General features: G+C 42.0%; 1 protein-coding gene and 1 long non-coding RNA gene across 4 annotated transcripts in view; one reads left to right on the forward strand and one right to left on the reverse strand.

Annotated features, from left to right (window-relative positions):
- DCAF5 (DDB1 and CUL4 associated factor 5) overlaps window positions 1-12,330 on the reverse strand; it is a 67,897-nt gene extending 55,567 nt beyond the window's left edge. The window contains exons 1-2 of one of the 3 annotated variants that reach the window (XM_021547091.2): window positions 12,082-12,330; window positions 2,575-2,718 (exon numbers count right to left, since the gene is read on the reverse strand). In XM_021547091.2, coding sequence (XP_021402766.1) covers window positions 2,575-2,718; window positions 12,082-12,295 — 358 coding nt within the window. In that variant the 5' untranslated portion in view covers window positions 12,296-12,330. Of the gene's footprint in view, window positions 1-2,574; window positions 2,719-7,653; window positions 8,748-11,917; window positions 11,986-12,081 lie in introns of those variants that run through there. The other 2 variants (XM_021547092.2, XM_021547094.3) reach the window with 2 other exon arrangements.
- Window positions 12,331-12,797: 467 nt separating this feature from the next.
- Window positions 12,798-14,413, forward strand: LOC110479663 (uncharacterized). Its single transcript, XR_013340106.1, has 2 exons — window positions 12,798-13,257; window positions 13,341-14,413. It is a non-coding gene; the product is annotated as an uncharacterized LOC110479663 (long non-coding RNA).
- The last annotated feature ends 2,839 nt before the right edge of the window (window positions 14,414-17,252 follow it).

Raw genomic sequence — 17,252 nt, forward strand, 5'->3', positions numbered from 1 at the left:
TACACAACTGTGTCATTTATAATCTCTCTTCTTTTGATAACTGCAATTACAACAATCAGAAAGACAGGAAGAATTTGCCATTCTCTTCACTTAAACTTTTAAGTGTGAAATACCACAGAGCACATACAGAGGAGAACAATTAAGGTGGCCCAAACCCCTTATCTGTCATGTAAGCACTAAGAAAACAAATTCAATTTCCTGTAGGTTTATTTCAGCTTTTCATATACCTAACATTAAGTGCAAAGAAAAAAAAAAAAAAAGCCCATGCAGCCCATGCAGTTTACCAGGAAGGGATCTTGCATTTCAAATGTTGCTGTACTCTCAGTGTGTGTGGAAAGAGAAGGGCAAAAATATTCTTCAGAGATGGGAACTTCTTTGGAACATTTTTTTCCTCCAGAGATTACATGCAAAACACTGTCCACTCAGTTCCTGCCTTCCATTTTTGTAATGGCTACAGGGGGTTCTTGCTCCTTCTAAGTAAAGAGCTCTGAAATTCCTTGGATACAATCCAATTTGTACTGAAGTGGAAAATGCCTTCTCCTCTGTTATCAAGAGTTGCTTTAGAGAAAGGTCATCAGATCCTAAGTCATTAGTCATTGGCAGTCATTTATTTACAGAATAAATTGAGTTCTGTGTGACTTGTGCTAGTTTACATATCCTAATTTTTAGTTTTGGGGTTTTTTTAAGTATTATTTTTTAAGTATTCCAACTTCTGTGATTTAAATACAACTCTAAACTCATGTGTGGGTGTGGGTGACTGTGTGACAACCAGTAGATCTTAGAACCCACAACTCTTTCAGACTTTTTAAAAATCTCCCAGAACATCATTGAGTGAATAAATATAGCTAGACCCATTTTACCAGCAGAGATAAAACAGATGGTACATCCAGGCCATGCAGCAACATGACTCTTTACAAGGGATCCAAGAATCAGACTCACAGCCCTTGCAGATAAGCTTACTGAATCTTGATAAAGGAGCCGAAAGAGTTCCTGACTCCTACAATGGAAATAATTTCTGGCAGAGGCACAGTGTTTTTATGCAAACTGGAGAAGGAAGAAGATATGAGAACGGCCAGTTTCTCTGTGCATCTAACCTGGCATCTTAGCAAAAATCCACTATAATCAATTCTATAAATCTTTAACTGCAGGTGTTAACTTCAGTAACAAGGTTCAATCAAGCCACTCTTCTGCCTTTCCTGTGAAAACAGCAGCCTCTGACAGCAAAGCCCAATGGACAGAGGGCTGAGCTGGACATGAGAAAATACCACTCCAGCTGGTCAAGCAAGATTTGGCACACTTCATTCCTTGACTATTCATGTAAGGTTCCATTTGTCTGAATTCATACTAAAGGAAAAGGGACTCTGGCCCAAAATTCCCCAGAATCACTTGTGCAGATATATTCATTTGGAAACAGTATGTGTTCCTATTTTTCTCATAAAACGAACAGCAGACCCTAGAATAAGAAGATAGGTGTCGCTATTTGACAGTCTGGGGGTTTATTCCACCCCTAGAGAAGTATAACTGAATCCTTTCATCACTGAAATTTGACACAAAGCTTAAGATTTGTCATGTCTTTTTTCTAAGGGATATTATAATTTTAACACAACACTGAAGGACAAGAAGCTTCCACCACTCACATGCACTCAGAATCAATCTCTAGCATTGATTTATAGTTCACAAATCTTGGGTCAAAAAGGTAATGAAGGGCTTTGACCCAAGAGTCTCATAGTACTCTAAAGTAAGTCTAGCTGTTTGTTAATGGACATACTGATGAAAGATACAAATTCTCACCCATTCTGTGACCATGTTAGATAGTGGAAATGAAGTACACTAGAAAATGGCACTTGACTGCATTGATACCTTTGTGCCTTTTTCTTCTCAACTGAATTTTCCTGCCTACCTTAAGACTTTAAAAATCAAGTGGTGAAACAGACCTAAATTACAGAATCTATTACCCCAGAACAAGTATACATCCACTTCCCTTACCTTAGTTTTAAGGCCGAATTAAACTTTCTATTAAAAAGTAGATTTATATTAAAAAGAAATGAGAACATCAAGGGTTATTAGAGCCCAATGTGCCAACAGTTTTAAAAGGCAGAGGCTTACCAGTAAGAACTGAAACAGGATCTAAGAAAACATCATTCACCAATAGATGGCAATAGTCCTTCATAAGCCATCTGAGAGTGCATTGAAATCAGACAGTAGCAGAAAAGATTTTCAAGCATCAGGCTTGAGTACCAGAGAGAATGCAGGGTCTGCTCTTAGTACAGTTAAGAGGGAATAACAAAGACAATGTTTTGCATAGTCTTTAGCACAAGTAGAGGCAGACTGGACCCAGGATTCTCATGATGGTTCATGACATGATGAGCTTACACCAGGGTTTGCAAAAAGATATGACAAAATTGAAAATGTTATGTTAGTTAAAGGATTCCCTGTTCCCAAAAAAATTACAATTGCTGATGAAGAACACCTTTCAGGTCTCAGGTGGGACAGGATCTCACGCACACATGGCATCTACTCCAAGGCATTCACAATACATATTCATGTGAAATCAGGGCACTCTTCCTTCCTTACCTCCAGAGAACACTTTTGTATTGCCACTGTTGAAAGCTAGGCAGAAGATGTTAGAGTGATGCTCCCCTTTCAGCTGAACTGGTTTGACTCTTGAGTGGATGGCTTCTTCCATATGCCAAAGTAAGACTCGGCGGTCATCCCCGCCTAGAGGAAATAAAGGAAATGTGCATTACTGCCTGAGCCATGTGTAAATTGATTATAGACAAACTATTTAACTCTTCAGCTATTCATAAAATAAAACCTTAATTAACACAAAAACTGTATGCCTTCTTGGATATACAGACACACATTTACATTAAGATGTCATGCAGTCAGGTATTCAATTAAATGTAATGACAACAGAGCAATCTGCAGGAAAAGTTGGAATTAAACAGTTGCCATTCTGCCAACACATAGTGACAACCTGTAGCAACCTGGAAACTCAGAAATTTACTGCCATGTAAAATTCCATGGCAAGTGGTAGATGAATTACATGCCAAATTCACATACGCATGTTAGCAAAATGCTTCTACACCAACTCCCTGTTGCCAGCATTGCTTATGTTACTCATAAAACATGAACTTTTTCCCCTTTTCACTGACAGCTATATATCCTCCAGCAGTCTTTGCAAAGCCTTCATAGCATAGGTTGGCTCAAGACTGATAAAAGATAAAAAAAAATTACTGAAGCACTCAGAAGTCTTCAGTACACACAGTTATGCCAGGTTTCTAGACCTTCATTTCTGTGAGGTCCTGCAAAGAGAGTACCTGGAGAAAGGAAGTTCAAATCTCTTGCTTTACATCTTGCTGTATTCCTAATTGCTTGCCTACATGCAGTTCCCAGTTCAGAGCTCTAAGTGCCTCCTTCTCTGTATGGCAAACAGTTATATATAAAATAAATATTAAACTGTTTGTGCTTTAACAGCATGAAGTTATTATTTATTAGGAAAATAAAAAAATCAAGATACTATTGCACTGGTCAGCATTCTCAGCAGCAATTTTAAATATCTACAAAATGTGAATAAGGTTTCTCCAAGTCAGACTCAAAATATTTTTGGTATCTGTCTTTAATGACAAAGATGGCATCACAACTGAAAAGTGACACCAGAAACATGCTGATTACAGTTACAATATTTTACTTATTCTTTGCACAAGCAAAAGCCTAAACTCAGAGCGTTTTGAGCTGCTATCCAGTGGACAAATACATCAAAATGAAAAAAAAAAAGAAACCAAAATTATTTGGCCTGCTGTTTACCTACAAAAAAGGTAAATGCATAAATAGATTTCATTACTACTGTTAATCAGATTTCTTAGAATTTTCACATCATATGTTGCTATTAAGAAATTTTCCCGTGGAACTGAGTTATGTCAAACATCCTACAAGTAAACAGTCTCTCAGCCGTTGAGTCTCCTAACAGATTTTATGACATTTTGATGGACAGGACAGCAGCATGTTATGATTACCCATGCTCCATGAAATTGTGCATTCGTCCTCCTGATTTTGTACTTCACACATCAAACAAGAGTACATGATACAAAGATTTGTGATGCATTTGATAGCTACTGAGAACGAGTCAAATGTGATGGATCCAAAATCTCACAGTAATTTATGGTCAGCTAAACTGATGGAAACTTATATTCCTTCCTGTCTAGAAATAGGAGAGAAAGTTGTATTTGCACTCTAGTGATTGCAGATGAGCTTGTAATAAGGACACATAGAAATATATGAGTGTCGAAACATATGACCACATTGTTCAAGTTAAGATTAAGAAGTAACTGTCACACTGAATGTAACTATTTCCCAAACCTGCCAACCACCATGTCATAATGCTATCGCTACCTGAAAAACAATTTAATCAACATTTAACACAGGTGAATGCCAACATTGCTTCTATCAGACTTCATTTATTGCCTTCTATAAAAGACAGGGCAAAATATAATAGCATATTGTTACTTGTTACCATAGCAAACCAATTTGCAAAACCACTGCAGAAAGTCTACACATCCTCCTACCTAACAGCACAGCCATCTAGGTGTCTCACTTTAACAGTAAACTCATAATAATTTCCACCAACAACTCTCCAGATAAAAAAAACCTTAAGATATCTATATAAAACAAGCATAACTGTCGTTCCCAGCACACATACTGCATGGCAGTAGGATAATTTGCAACTTGTGCAGAAAAGTGTTTGATAGTGTGAAAAGTTGCCAACACCTTCTATTTTTTAAGTTCCTATACCTTAGTGCCTGTTTGCCTTGGAAACTACTTTTCCTATTGAATACAAATGTCTTCCTTTTCCCAGACACCTAGATTTCCATGAAACTTTGGTGGTGGCACATTTCATATCTTAGGAGCTTTTAAATGCTCCCACCACTCACGCAGTGCTGTCCATCCTCCATCTACGTATTATCTTTGGGAACTTCTACACCTGTTCACTCCTCAGTTTTATTCCTCTCTATCTCACTGAGACATAAAAGTTTAATAACATTATGGTGTTGAAATTGTGTTCCCTTATAATTCCAAATTTAGCTATTCTAGAAATATTTCTGACTCAAGGCCAGTTCCATCAGAAAGAGAAAGTTACGCAGTGTGTTGGGCCACAGAGGACTTATGGCAAACAAGACACTTCAGCAATCCCTACATCCTCGCACAAGAGAACAAGCAGTGTTAAGTTACAGGCAAATAATACCCAAGAAAAGGCAAGTCTGAAATGACAGAAACTAGCAAATGCAATCTCCATTACCCAAACTTGACTCCTACCATAAGAGGGAAGAAAGGAGGGAGATGCATATATATGAGCAGGTATACAGGGAGAAAATAAAGAAAATGTGAATATATAATATTTGTGCTCTGTGAAAAGGAACTGTGATTCATCAGACACAAATTGCATACACATTATGCAACATAAGTTACAAGTCTGAGAATTATAGGAAACTTCAGGTCTGTAGCATTTGTTCTGTGCAGTACATTGGCAAATGCAGATTAATTTAAATACTCTCAAATTATGGTGAATTCATTGTGCATGTACATCAATTCTACAAGTGAAGCAGAAGCCACATTCTTAAAATAATACAGAGCATATACCAACAGCAACAGGTTCATCGTATCTTGAAAACCTGGGTATATGGCTTAATATTCAAATACCTTACCAAAGCTCCACATGTGGATTTTCTAGAAATTGAAGATCCACTGAGAATGTGTAATTTTTCAATCCATGGTGTCAGAAACAGTAAGTTTGAAATCTACAATGAGGAAATAGCTTCACTTTCACCTTATTTTGCAGATTCTGTTTAGGACTGTATGAGAGACGATTTGAAAAGTAAAAGTTTGTGTGACCCAGCTAAGAACTACACAATGCCATTCTACAATTATTTTTCAGAAAAGAACCACATTTTAAAAGATTTAATTAGCCAAGCACTTCAGTGCTCATTACAGGAGCAGGGTCAAACCTGTAGAAACATTCAAAACCAAAGAGACACAGTAAGAGAAATCTATTACTTTTAGACCTAAAATAGTTTGAAGGGGGCTAGAACATACCCTTGCCAAAAGTCAATCTAGTCCAAACAGTATCTGCATAGCTCATGAAACACACTTGAGCTCCTGTGTACTAACAGGAGCACTTCAAAATTATACCAGTCAGTACTGAAAAACTACAGTTTTAAAGTGCATTAATCTTGCTGGTTGTGGACAAAGCTCAAGACCACAATTCCCCTTTATCTCCCATATACCAGGTCCATTTGCTAAAAGAACCTACTTGGCAAGTGGGCAATACTCCTAAATCATAACATGAAAGATTTGTCTTATTGCTTGTATCTACTTCAGAAGATGCCTGAATCACAGAAAGGTATTTTAAGAAGTTGATCACTTAGTTGGCCTTGGCCAAAAGCAAAAGGCCAGGCTCTGTCAGAATTACTCCCAGAAGTTGTCTCTAGTTTGCTCTTTAAAAAACCACTGCTAAGGTACATTTCATACCCTCCTTAGGCAGCCTATTTCAGTTTTTCATTGTCCTTGCCGTTAGACAGACTACCCTATTATATCAAGCCTGAGGGTGCAGTTTGACATTACATATAATCCCACTCCCCCTTGCCATGTGCTCCTGATACTTTTCCCTCCATTGGATTCAGTGGCCATTCATGCACAGGGGAAATTAAAGAAGTTGATCTGACAGAAAACCAGCTGACAGAGAAACAAACTCTCCCTACTTATTCTGTCCCCCTGATCAGATGCTTCTATCCATACCGGTTTCAGGCTTTAAATTATGAAAGTGCCACAGTGCAAACAATAAAGAGGATAAATAAGTGAACGAGTTACAGGATGAAGAGAAAGTGCAAGATCAAACAGCACCCTAAAATATTTCTTCCTATAATTTGAGACCATTTCTTCATCCTATTCCCAGTAGACAAAAAAAGAGTTTACGACTTCACATAATAATAATAATAATAATTAAAACCACCTTTATGCAGCTCAGGACTTGCATTTCTACTCAACTGTTCTTTCTGTAGACTAAATGGACCACTTTCTTTCACTATTTCATTTTTCTAGACATCTGATCATTCTTCATGCCCTCTTCTGAATTTTCTCAGTTTGGGCACATCTTTCTCAAACTACAGTGCTCAAAACTGAGCACAGCACTCCATCTAAGGCCCCAACAGCACCACAGCAAGTTTACTTCACATGCTTTGTCATGTCTGATCATACTTATGTTGTGATATTTATGCATTTGGATCCTCTTCTACATGACTATAGGCTAGTCTCCATGGCATGTTTGTAGAGTCAACCATTTTTATTCACATGCTTTAGGTTGTACTTGTCCCTCTCAAAACACATGACATTTTTTCCCACGTAATATATCTTAATTAACTTGAACTTCAGCTCCTATCCCCTGAAATTATTGCTGCCTGATCCTATCTTTCCTGAGAAATTTTATAATTTCTCAGACATTAATTAAAACATTATGTAGTAACTGAACCTAATATCCCTCCTCACACAGAATTCTGCTTGACACAAACAGACTAAGATCAGAGCATTCCTCCTTAAAACATACTTGATACACAATCCCCTTATTCGTAAGTAATACTCCACAACTTTTGCTAAAGTCACCTCATTCCGTTGTTTTAGGCTCATGTCCCTTCAGACTTGTGTAAAATCTAAATGACAGATGCATTTCCAATACTTTTTAGCAGAAATTTAGGATTTTAGAGCAGCAATTAAGTTTTGCATTATCTGGTAAGAGGAAAAAAAAAAGCCAAGAGAAAATTACAGTACTTCCCAGAAATTATCTTGTTATCTAGAACACGCAGTTTAAAAAAAAGTGGGAGGCTCTGATAAAGATATTCATGTTTGTAAAAGATAGTAGGCATGAAAAAAGACAGATAAACAAACAGGAAAACATATCCACCAAACCTAAGGATGTGAGTAAGACTATTACACAGATCAAGTAAAGCTGAGTTTTAAGAAGTCAAATTGCAGGAGATGTTTGGCAAACGTGAGGGAAGCAGCTGGTTGCATACCATTGCATGATGATTTTAATTTCCACGTTTCTCAAACTGTTAAAAAAGAAAGAAACACTGTCTAGTACATAAAGTGTTGCAAAGACACGTTTTGCCCAACAGAATCTTTCAACTCCATCCAGAAGCAAGTTTTAACCAATTTCAACCCGTTTAGACATTTTTATATGTTAAGCTTTCCTCTTCCCTTGTGTTATTCTATAGGTAGTTTATGCCTGTCACACAACATCTTCTCCTGAGTGTCCACCTCCTCCTTCCAATTATTTCAAATTTTAAAAATTCTTGTCCTTATGTCTGTACCTTCTTCTAGCACCCCTGTGCTAAAACACTAATCTCTGCCATTCTTCCCCTCTATAAAGTGATACTGTTGAGGTACAGAAAGAACCTCCAAACTGGCCCCCAATTCAATCTGTGGACCTCAACTTTTATTTTGAAACATGGTTAAGAATGAAAATACTATTAAATATGTACTTTTCAATACAAGATTTCAAGAAGTTAAGAGACCAAAAAGTTCTAAACATGCTTTCAGAGGGCCTGCTGAGGCTTGTCCACACCAAAGTTCTCTCCAAAATCCTAACAGGAAAATTAACTATAACTGCAATATAAACCCTGTTTAAGCAGTTTGAATTGTTTACTGAAACAGTAATCATTAGCCTTACAGACTTGCTTCTGTGAGACACATTAAAAAAAAAAAAAAAAAAAAAGTGGGATACATACTCAAGGAAAGCATTCCAGCCAAGTGACGAGAACAGCACTAACTTGGATGCAGGCTAATATTTCAATGGCATTGGTATAGCCACTATGAATGCACTGTACCAGCTGTATTTAAAACAGCTCTAACAAGGTTTAAGTTGTTAATAAGTCAATCAGCCAAAGCAGACTTCTCTAGGTTAAGAATATACGTATTACTTAAGACTGAACAACTGAAAAGACTGCTGGCACTCTGCCTTTTTATGCACTCCAATATAGCTGTTGACTCTCTCTTGTGCTCTCTCTCATCATATAGCTGTAATGCAGTTAGAACCACCCAGCATCACATCCTTACTTGTCTATGCTGACTATTTGGAGGGATGAGAGACCCTCATGCCACCAATCCTAAGGCTTTATCTGCATTTGGAAATCTTTTGAAGCAAGTCTTCTAGAAAACTTCAGAGTAGAGGCCACTTCCACCTTTCCTTTACCTTTCCTCATTGCTTTTCTTCCTGCTGTTGCTATTTCTCAGATCGAGTATGGCCTTTAAGAGGAGTGCTTAGAGTATAATTTTAACGAAGCTTAGTCTCATAATGATGTGCAATTTAACAAAGTATCCATAAATATTTGGACTTAGAATTTCTTGTTCCTGACTGAAGCACAAAGCACCTGCCTGCTGCTGCTATGGCCCATAAAGCATTCTATTATGGTCATGGATAACATGAAACCTTTTAAAAAGAAAGTTAGCATAATTAGAACTCTTTATTTTCTCGAGGCATCAGTAGAAGGTCAGACTTAAGGTGATCTCTTCTTGATTGTCCCGAAGTTGTGCACTACTAGCACATGTAATTTTTTTTTTTAGGAGGGTAGAACTCCAGTAGCATGTAAATATTACATATGGAGGAAAACCCTACCCTCTTTGAACATTCTGAAGCTCTATGAAAAGTTAGGAAATTGAAAAGTGAACATTGCTTGAAAGCCTTCCTTTTACATACAATTTTTAGATATCCACTAGATGTGAACTCTGCCTTCATTCTCTCACTGCACCTACCTTGACTCAGGCAGTTTGGACAAAATTAATTCTTAAAAGTCCATCCCAGCCTTGGACTGTTTATGCTTATGCCTAAAGAAGGGATGCCAACATAAGTGAGTGCACTGATAATATGGCAAGACCTAAAGTATATCCTGAGGCCTTCTTGAGCAAGAAGAACAGAAAATACTAGTGGTGCTCCACCACTTATTATGGAAAATAACAAAAAAAAAAACCAAAAACAAACCCAGATACACTTGAGCTCTCTGTAGCACTTTATAGGTCAAAATACATCACTACTTTCTATTGGAGAGGGACCAGTACAAACCTGTATGACAACTGGTACAAATGGGAACTTTAGAATGGGTGAATCAGCATTCCCTTCCAATACACACTCATGTTTATATACATATGTGTATGTATGTATCTAAATACACATATATTCACAAGCTAAATGGATGCATATCTCAGAAGCTGCATGTGCATAAAGATAAAAGAATCCTTAACAGTAACACTAAGATCTTTCATGGACACTTAGTTCAGAAATTACTGGAAATATGCTTGAAATTTCTGCAGGTAAGACTGCAAAATTTAGTAAGGTTTCAGTGTATCAGCTGCCACTCCATGTTTATACAGGGTTTCTATTCTGCCCTTGCTTAAAAGTAACCGGTCACAAAAAACTTTTTATTGAATGCTCTTTGAAGTTATTACTGACACCATTGTGTGATATAGTTCACCGCTGCCCAGACACCAAGGCAAGGCAGTACACTGCTTAGCCATGCCCCATCACATTCCTCAGTAGCCCCTGTCGCTGCTAACAAGATGAACGGGCAAAACCGAGGCCCTGGGTTAATACCCAGGTCAGCAACCCCTCGGCAAGCGAGACCGCTCTTCCACAAAGCTGCCAAGGACCTCTGCGATCTCCCAGAGGGCAGCTGTCCCACATGAGAGGGAACGGGCCTTTCCCGCCGCTGCTCGGCCCCTGGGCAGGGGCCTGTCGGCAGTGCCAGCCGCGGGGAGCCCCGGAAGGGGGCCGCTCCCTGCAGCCCGCTTCCCCCGGGGCGAGGGGCGGCCGGGACACAGCGCCCCGACCGCGGCCTGCAATGGACACCGCGCTCGGCGGCCCTGCCCTGCCCGGGGCGGCGCGGTACGAACGGTCCCTCCGGGGCAGCAGCTCCCTCCCCGCCGCTCGAAGGTCTCTGCCCCTCGCAGAGCATCGCGGGGTCCGAAGGCTTGGCGGGAGAAGAGCGCCGCGACCCCTCAGCGCCCGAGCTCCCGGGGCGCCGCGGGCGGGATGGGCCCGCGATTCCCCGGCCTGTCGCTAAGAGCCGCCCGAGGAGCCCGCGGCCTGCAGCGCCCGGCCAGGCCCCGGCCTCAAGTTGCCTCCTTCCCCTGCCGCCCCTCGGAGCCCGGAGGCGGGGAAGCAGGAAGAAGCACCTGCGCCAAGCGCCGCTGGGGAGGGGAGAGGCGGCCAGCCGGCCGCCGAGCCCCGCAGCCCCTCCCTGGCTGGGGGTGCAGAGCCTTTTCCCGTCCTCCGTGTCGCAGCTGATGTCAAGCCCTCGCTTCCCTCCTACCTGACAGTATCCCCCACCCCCATGGCTCCCTCAGCCCCGGGCAGGCAACAGAGGGGACCTTAAGCCAAAAACCATCAGCACAAATATATCCCCCTCTTTCACAAACGCGCCCTGCAACGGGAGGGAGGAGGAACAAAACAAAACCCGACTCCCCTCCCCCAAAAGAAGATGGGGTGGGGGTGGCCCCAAAGTGACCAGTCCCTCGATTAAACCGATCCGGTTCCCGCCCGATGCCGAGCGGTACTGCAGCCCCCCCCGGCCAAACTCGGGGCCGCCGCCGCCCCCGGCAGCGACTGCTGACCCCCGGCCGGGGCACGGCGCTGACAAATGTCACCCGGTGCCCACAATGAGCGCCGCGGGGCTGCTCTTCTCCGCCGTCGTCCCCTCAAAATAAGAAAATCCTCTTTTAAGAGGAAAGACACGCGAGCCATCAAATAAAAGGGCACCCCTAGCTCCCACCCCCAGCGCCCGGGAAACACTCTCGTAAAAACTTTGACCAGGGCTCCCCCCTCCCCCCCGATAATAGTAGAATTTAAAACCTGTCAACCATTTTAGATCCCTACTTGAGAAAACATCATTCCCGGGCACCGGTGGATTTGGCAAACGGCTCTGAGCAGCGCTGCCGCGGCTCCCCTCCCCCGGGCCGCAGGGGAGGCGGCCAGGGAGGAAGATGCTTCCTGGGGAGGGGGTGGCGGGAGGGGGCGAGGGACGGGAGCGTTCGCTTTACCTGAGACCAGCCACTGGCCTCCATTGTTGGAGAATTCAATGGCATTGACACAGCCGAAGTGGCCCAGGAGGTCCTTCTTGTAGAGGTTCCTGCAGCCCCGCAGGCGTCTTCGCTGGAAGTCTTGGGTGAGCAGGGGGTCCCCCTCCAAGCCCCGCTGGGACAGGAACCCCACCACCGACCGCATGCTGCCCCCCCGGCTGCCTCTCCTCCTCATGCTGCCGCCTGCGCCGCTCCCCGCCGCTCCTTCCCCCGCCGCCCCTTCCCCCGCCGCCGCCTCCCCTCCCCCGCTTCCCCCCTTGTTATGGTTATGATGATTTTTCTTTAGCCAGCCATGGCAGAGAGGTGTTAGACACTCCGCCGCTTCCTGATCCCGCTGGCTCCTCCCCGCTTCCCTCAGCAGCTGATCCTCAGCTGCAGCCCGCGCCTCCCGGCCCGGCTCTAGCGTGGCGCCGCCGCCGGTTAACTCGCTGCTGGAGTGGCGCGGGGGGACGGTAACGTTCGCCACTCCGGGGACGGACGGACACGTCCGCCTCTCCAAGCACCTCCTGGGGCAAGGACACATCCGCCGCCGCTGCGGGAACTTGCAGGGGGCCGGCCACACTCGCCGCTCCGGGGATCTTTTTGGGGAAGGACGCGTTCGACGCTCGGAGGACCTGCCGGGGAACGGGTACAGCCGTCACTCGGAGGAGCCGCGGGAGGACGCGTCCCGCCGCCGCTCAGCCGGCGCGGCTGAGTGTCCCGTGCCGCCTGCAGCCCCGCGGGCGGCGGGCAGGTGCTCCCGCGGAGCGGTGATTGGGAAGGGAGCGCTCCGGAGACACGGCCCGGCAACGCACCGGAGGGAAGATGTGGGGAAAAACAGCTCAAATGCGGGGAAGGTTTGCAATGGTGCTTGTCCTCTGTAAATGCTGAGTGATTTCTACGGGAATTCAAAGCATTATGGCTTTAGAATTTGGTTTGGGTTTTTTTGTTATTGTTGTGGTTGTTTTCTCTATGATGGTTATTATGGGTTTCATAGCTTGCTCTCTCCTGCTCCTTCCCGAACAACTGAAAACAGGAGAATTGCCCATCACAAGTAGACCTTTCTGCAGCCCTTTGAAGACTGCTCGAAGTACAAATGACTATACTTCTCTTACCCTGCAGTGTCAACTAAATCCCAAAACGCAGTTGGCTAACCAGGTGATCTGTGTTGTTCTTCACTGTTTAACAATACCCCACAAACTTTACCTTACTGGAGTAAGAATATCTTTTTTCTTTCATAGGACCCTGTACTTCTCAGGTAACATCTGATGCCATGTCAGGCAACAGGAGTGTCATTCAAAGAGTGATGTCCATGAGGTGCTGCACAGACCCTCAGTCCCTTGCAGCTGGACTGCATGCTGCATGTGCACAAAATTAGCAGCTTGAAACTTTCAGGTCTGTCTTTCCCCATGGCAGTAGGGAAGATACAGTTTTCAGAAGGTGAGAGGAATTAGCCTGACCATCCTGGCCATTTTTGTGTAGCACTGCATCTGGTGGGAATTAGGAGTCTTGAAACTTTAAAATAAGAAGGGGAGAAAACCCTCCCTGACATAAACTGTGATGTGGTAATGTGACCGAGTACTCTTAGACTGCTGCCATATTCCAGTGACGGCTTTTCCATAAAAACAGAAATTATTTCATTTTAAAAAGTCAGTTACGTGCTTTGGGTTTCTTCTTGCTTAAGATTATAGAAAGAGCACAAAATCCTGCATAGATCAAGCTTTTTATTTGACAACACTATACCCTTAATTTTAACACATAAGAAAAGTAAATAAAATCTCTCTCGTCTAATTGGGAATAAAAAAAGAATGCAAGAAGTTACATTAACAGTGTTAACATTAACAATTAACAATGTTTCACAACTGCAGTGAAAACAAAACAGTTGATCTTTTATCTGAACTGTACGTAAGGATGTTTTCTCATTACAGTTGTTGATGGCCAACTACTGCAATGTACATGTCTAGCCACCCTCAATATAGAGAGGCAAAGACTCTCCATCATGGTTTGTGTTTATTACCTTAGCTTCAGACATTGCTATAAAATCATATTTTATAACTTTGTTGCTTGCATGCCAAGACATTCTGCACCATTACAATTATATCAGAAGCTGTTGCTCGTACAGCAAGATTTCACTTTTTCCCCTTTCCTAAAGTATTGTTCAGGTTGAATATCTTTGAGTATCTTTGGTTTCTATACTGAAATAAATATGCAATATAATAAAATTTCCTTTTTCTCTACACTCTGGATCCAGTCTCCAGGAAAACTGTGTACTTAAATGGTTTTGCATAGAAATAAAACTCTTTCCTAAGCCCCCTGTTCCAGGACTTTTAAGAAAGATTTAACTGAGGTTTTTGTTTGTTTGGTTGTTTTTTGGGGGTTTTTTAAATCACAGTTTTAAGCAGTCAGAATTTAAAAGAAAAATAATAGCAGACTGTCAATCTGTTCTGCTCAATGACATGACCATATAGGTTAAAAAACTGTACCGGTAAGTGTTCTTTTCACTCTACTGATTCCTTTCTTTGAATTAATTTTGAATATAACACCTGAAGAAGTTATCATAGCCTATACAGGTAATATCTTCCTTGGAAAATCACTGGTGTCTGTGTTAATAAAGCCAGAGTGCTTTATCTCTCCAAAGCACATACACTGTTGTCCTGAGTCATACTGAAGGAGCATCAGAGAAGCATCTTTGTCTACTTTAACAGGAATATTCTGCAGCTTGCAATGGAATCAATGTATCAACAGTAATTAGTCGAACAGATCAAACTTCATCAAGTTGCTGTTCTGGGGGTCATGTTAGCATGGGGGTGCTATACCCTCACGGAGACTCATTGTCACAGACCAAACTTGAGCTGCTTAATTCTGTAGCGTGTTCATAGTCTCCTCCATGTCTCAAAAGCAGCATGAAATCAAGCACAAAAATGTTTTGCCTGGAATTCAACAAGTAGGCAACAGAGTGGAGGAGTCAACTGGAAAGGAAATAGGAGATAATGAACAGAGTGGTGACTTGCTGTAGATGTCCTTGGAAATAAAGGTAAGCAAATAATGTTTGATGCAATACCGAAGAGGGAACTAGGAGAATCCTTAAAATAGAGAAGTGATGTGGTTAGAGTAATGGGTTGCAGTTTCAGAGTTGTTAATTCCAAGGTTGTGCAGAGCTCAGTGTCTCAGCAGTACTAAATTGATCTGGATGAGGTATGGCGATGGTGTCACATTACTCTCATATTAGCTTCTGCCCATGCCACAGACTTTTTGTTCTGCCTCTGGAAAGACTGACAATAACTGATCAGGATTTACTGTCTGTTGGTACAAAGTTATCCCGTCAACATTTTTTTCTGAACAAATTTGAATTGGGAGAATCAGTTAAATTGCATTACTTGTTTCTATTTGATGGCTGAGGTGTATTGATCATTAATAGGAGGCCTACAGGCAGCTTTGCTATGTTGTCAGACTCTGGCATTTCCCGTGGCTGTTGTGTTAGGAGCTGTATTGGTTAATGTTGGAGGGAGAGGTATTTGGGCAGTCTTTGTATATCAGCAAGAAAACAAGGGTCTTAGCAGCAAGGATGTTTTGGAGGGCTGTTTTGGAGCTGCCACATGGAAGTATATACCCTGGGTGCTAGGATCTACAAAGTCATTTCAGTCAGATCAGACAGCTGACAAACAAGCTTGAGTGGCAGATAAACTGGTGACGCTATCCACAGATACTCACAAAGAAGATAAGAGGGCTTTCAGGGAAGAGTTCTAGCTCTGCTGAGCTCTAATTTCCTGCTAGTCATTCATAGAAGAAAGACTCTGTTTTGAGTTTGGACAGGGGGAGGTATCTCATCTGAAATACAAATAAATTAATATCTTTCTGCAGATGATTTATGGATCTGCTCCTTTCCCCAGAGCTAACTCTGAGATAATGTAGGAGGGTAACAGCAGACCAAGGATACAGTTCTCTGAGAGTCTGTCAAACACTAGGAAGTCTTAAATAGGTAAAAAGTATTTAAGTGAAGTATGATTGATTGTGTCAGGTGAGAAAGGATGATATTTAAATACTCTTTTTGGGGTTCTGTGCAACCTTTGATTGGCTTTGGTTAAACCAGAATGGAAACTGAGAAGTTTGGACACTGATAGTTGGATATCTATAGAGTGAGTCAGAGAGAGTGAATGCGTAATTAGGAAAGTAGAGCTGAGTCAAGGCTTTTAATTATTTGCATATTTATACCTTTTTTTTTTTAAGGATAAATAGAAAGAAAGAGTAAACCAAGAAGACTACATCATATTTTAGCCATATAATTTTTAAAAAAATAGTATTGTGTAATTTATTCCCTCTAATGAAAATTTGGTGGCTTCTGTGTTTCTCTCCTTTTGCTTACTTTAATGGGCCAGAAAGGTAAGAAAAACAAGGATTTTTTTTTTTTCAAATGTCTCCCCTTGGGGTTTGCTGTTCTGCTATGTAGGTTTAACATGCAGCTAAGCCAATCTAATGATTTCTGGCCACTGAAAAGTGGCTTTATTTTTTTGTGGCTCTGTGTTCTGTCCCTTTCTTTGTGCTGATGCTGCTACTTACTGGGCCTGCTTGTCTGCCATGTGTTATATTTGGCTTATGGAAGTGTTCCAATGAGTGCCAAAATCAGCACAAGCTAGTCTGGAGTACCCAGCTTGGAGATGAGTTTTGGAGATGGAGGATGTCATGTTCTTAGCAGCCATAAATGGTGAAGCTGACTCAGAGTGCCTTCTGGACTGAACTGGGGTAAGGTAAGCAGCTCTTCAAGAAATGGAATTGTGAAATTCATATCTCTAGATAAGCAATGAAAAGAGTTGGCAATTAAGGAAGAAATACATTGATGATGATTGATGTTAATGCAACTCATCCTCGTGGGATTATCTGGCATTTTACAACTGAGTTTTTTTTCAGATTCTTTGCAAAACCTGCAAACTCTGTCAGATCCCTTCAGTGAGCTACCACTGACTCATCTTTTGGCTTAAGATGTAGTTTCACTAAGATCTGGCTGTATGATGAATTAGTACAAGGAGTTAAACCAGAAGAAAATCCAGGTTTTTGCTGTGCTAGCTTTCTGCTCACTTAATTCCTTGAATCAAGCAGGCACCAGTATTTGCAGAATTGAGGCTGGAAAAGAATATTGACAGGGAGAAGGGTGAAGC

This window comes from Lonchura striata, chromosome 6 (assembly GCF_046129695.1).
Source record: "Lonchura striata isolate bLonStr1 chromosome 6, bLonStr1.mat, whole genome shotgun sequence".
NCBI lineage: Eukaryota > Metazoa > Chordata > Aves > Passeriformes > Estrildidae > Lonchura > Lonchura striata.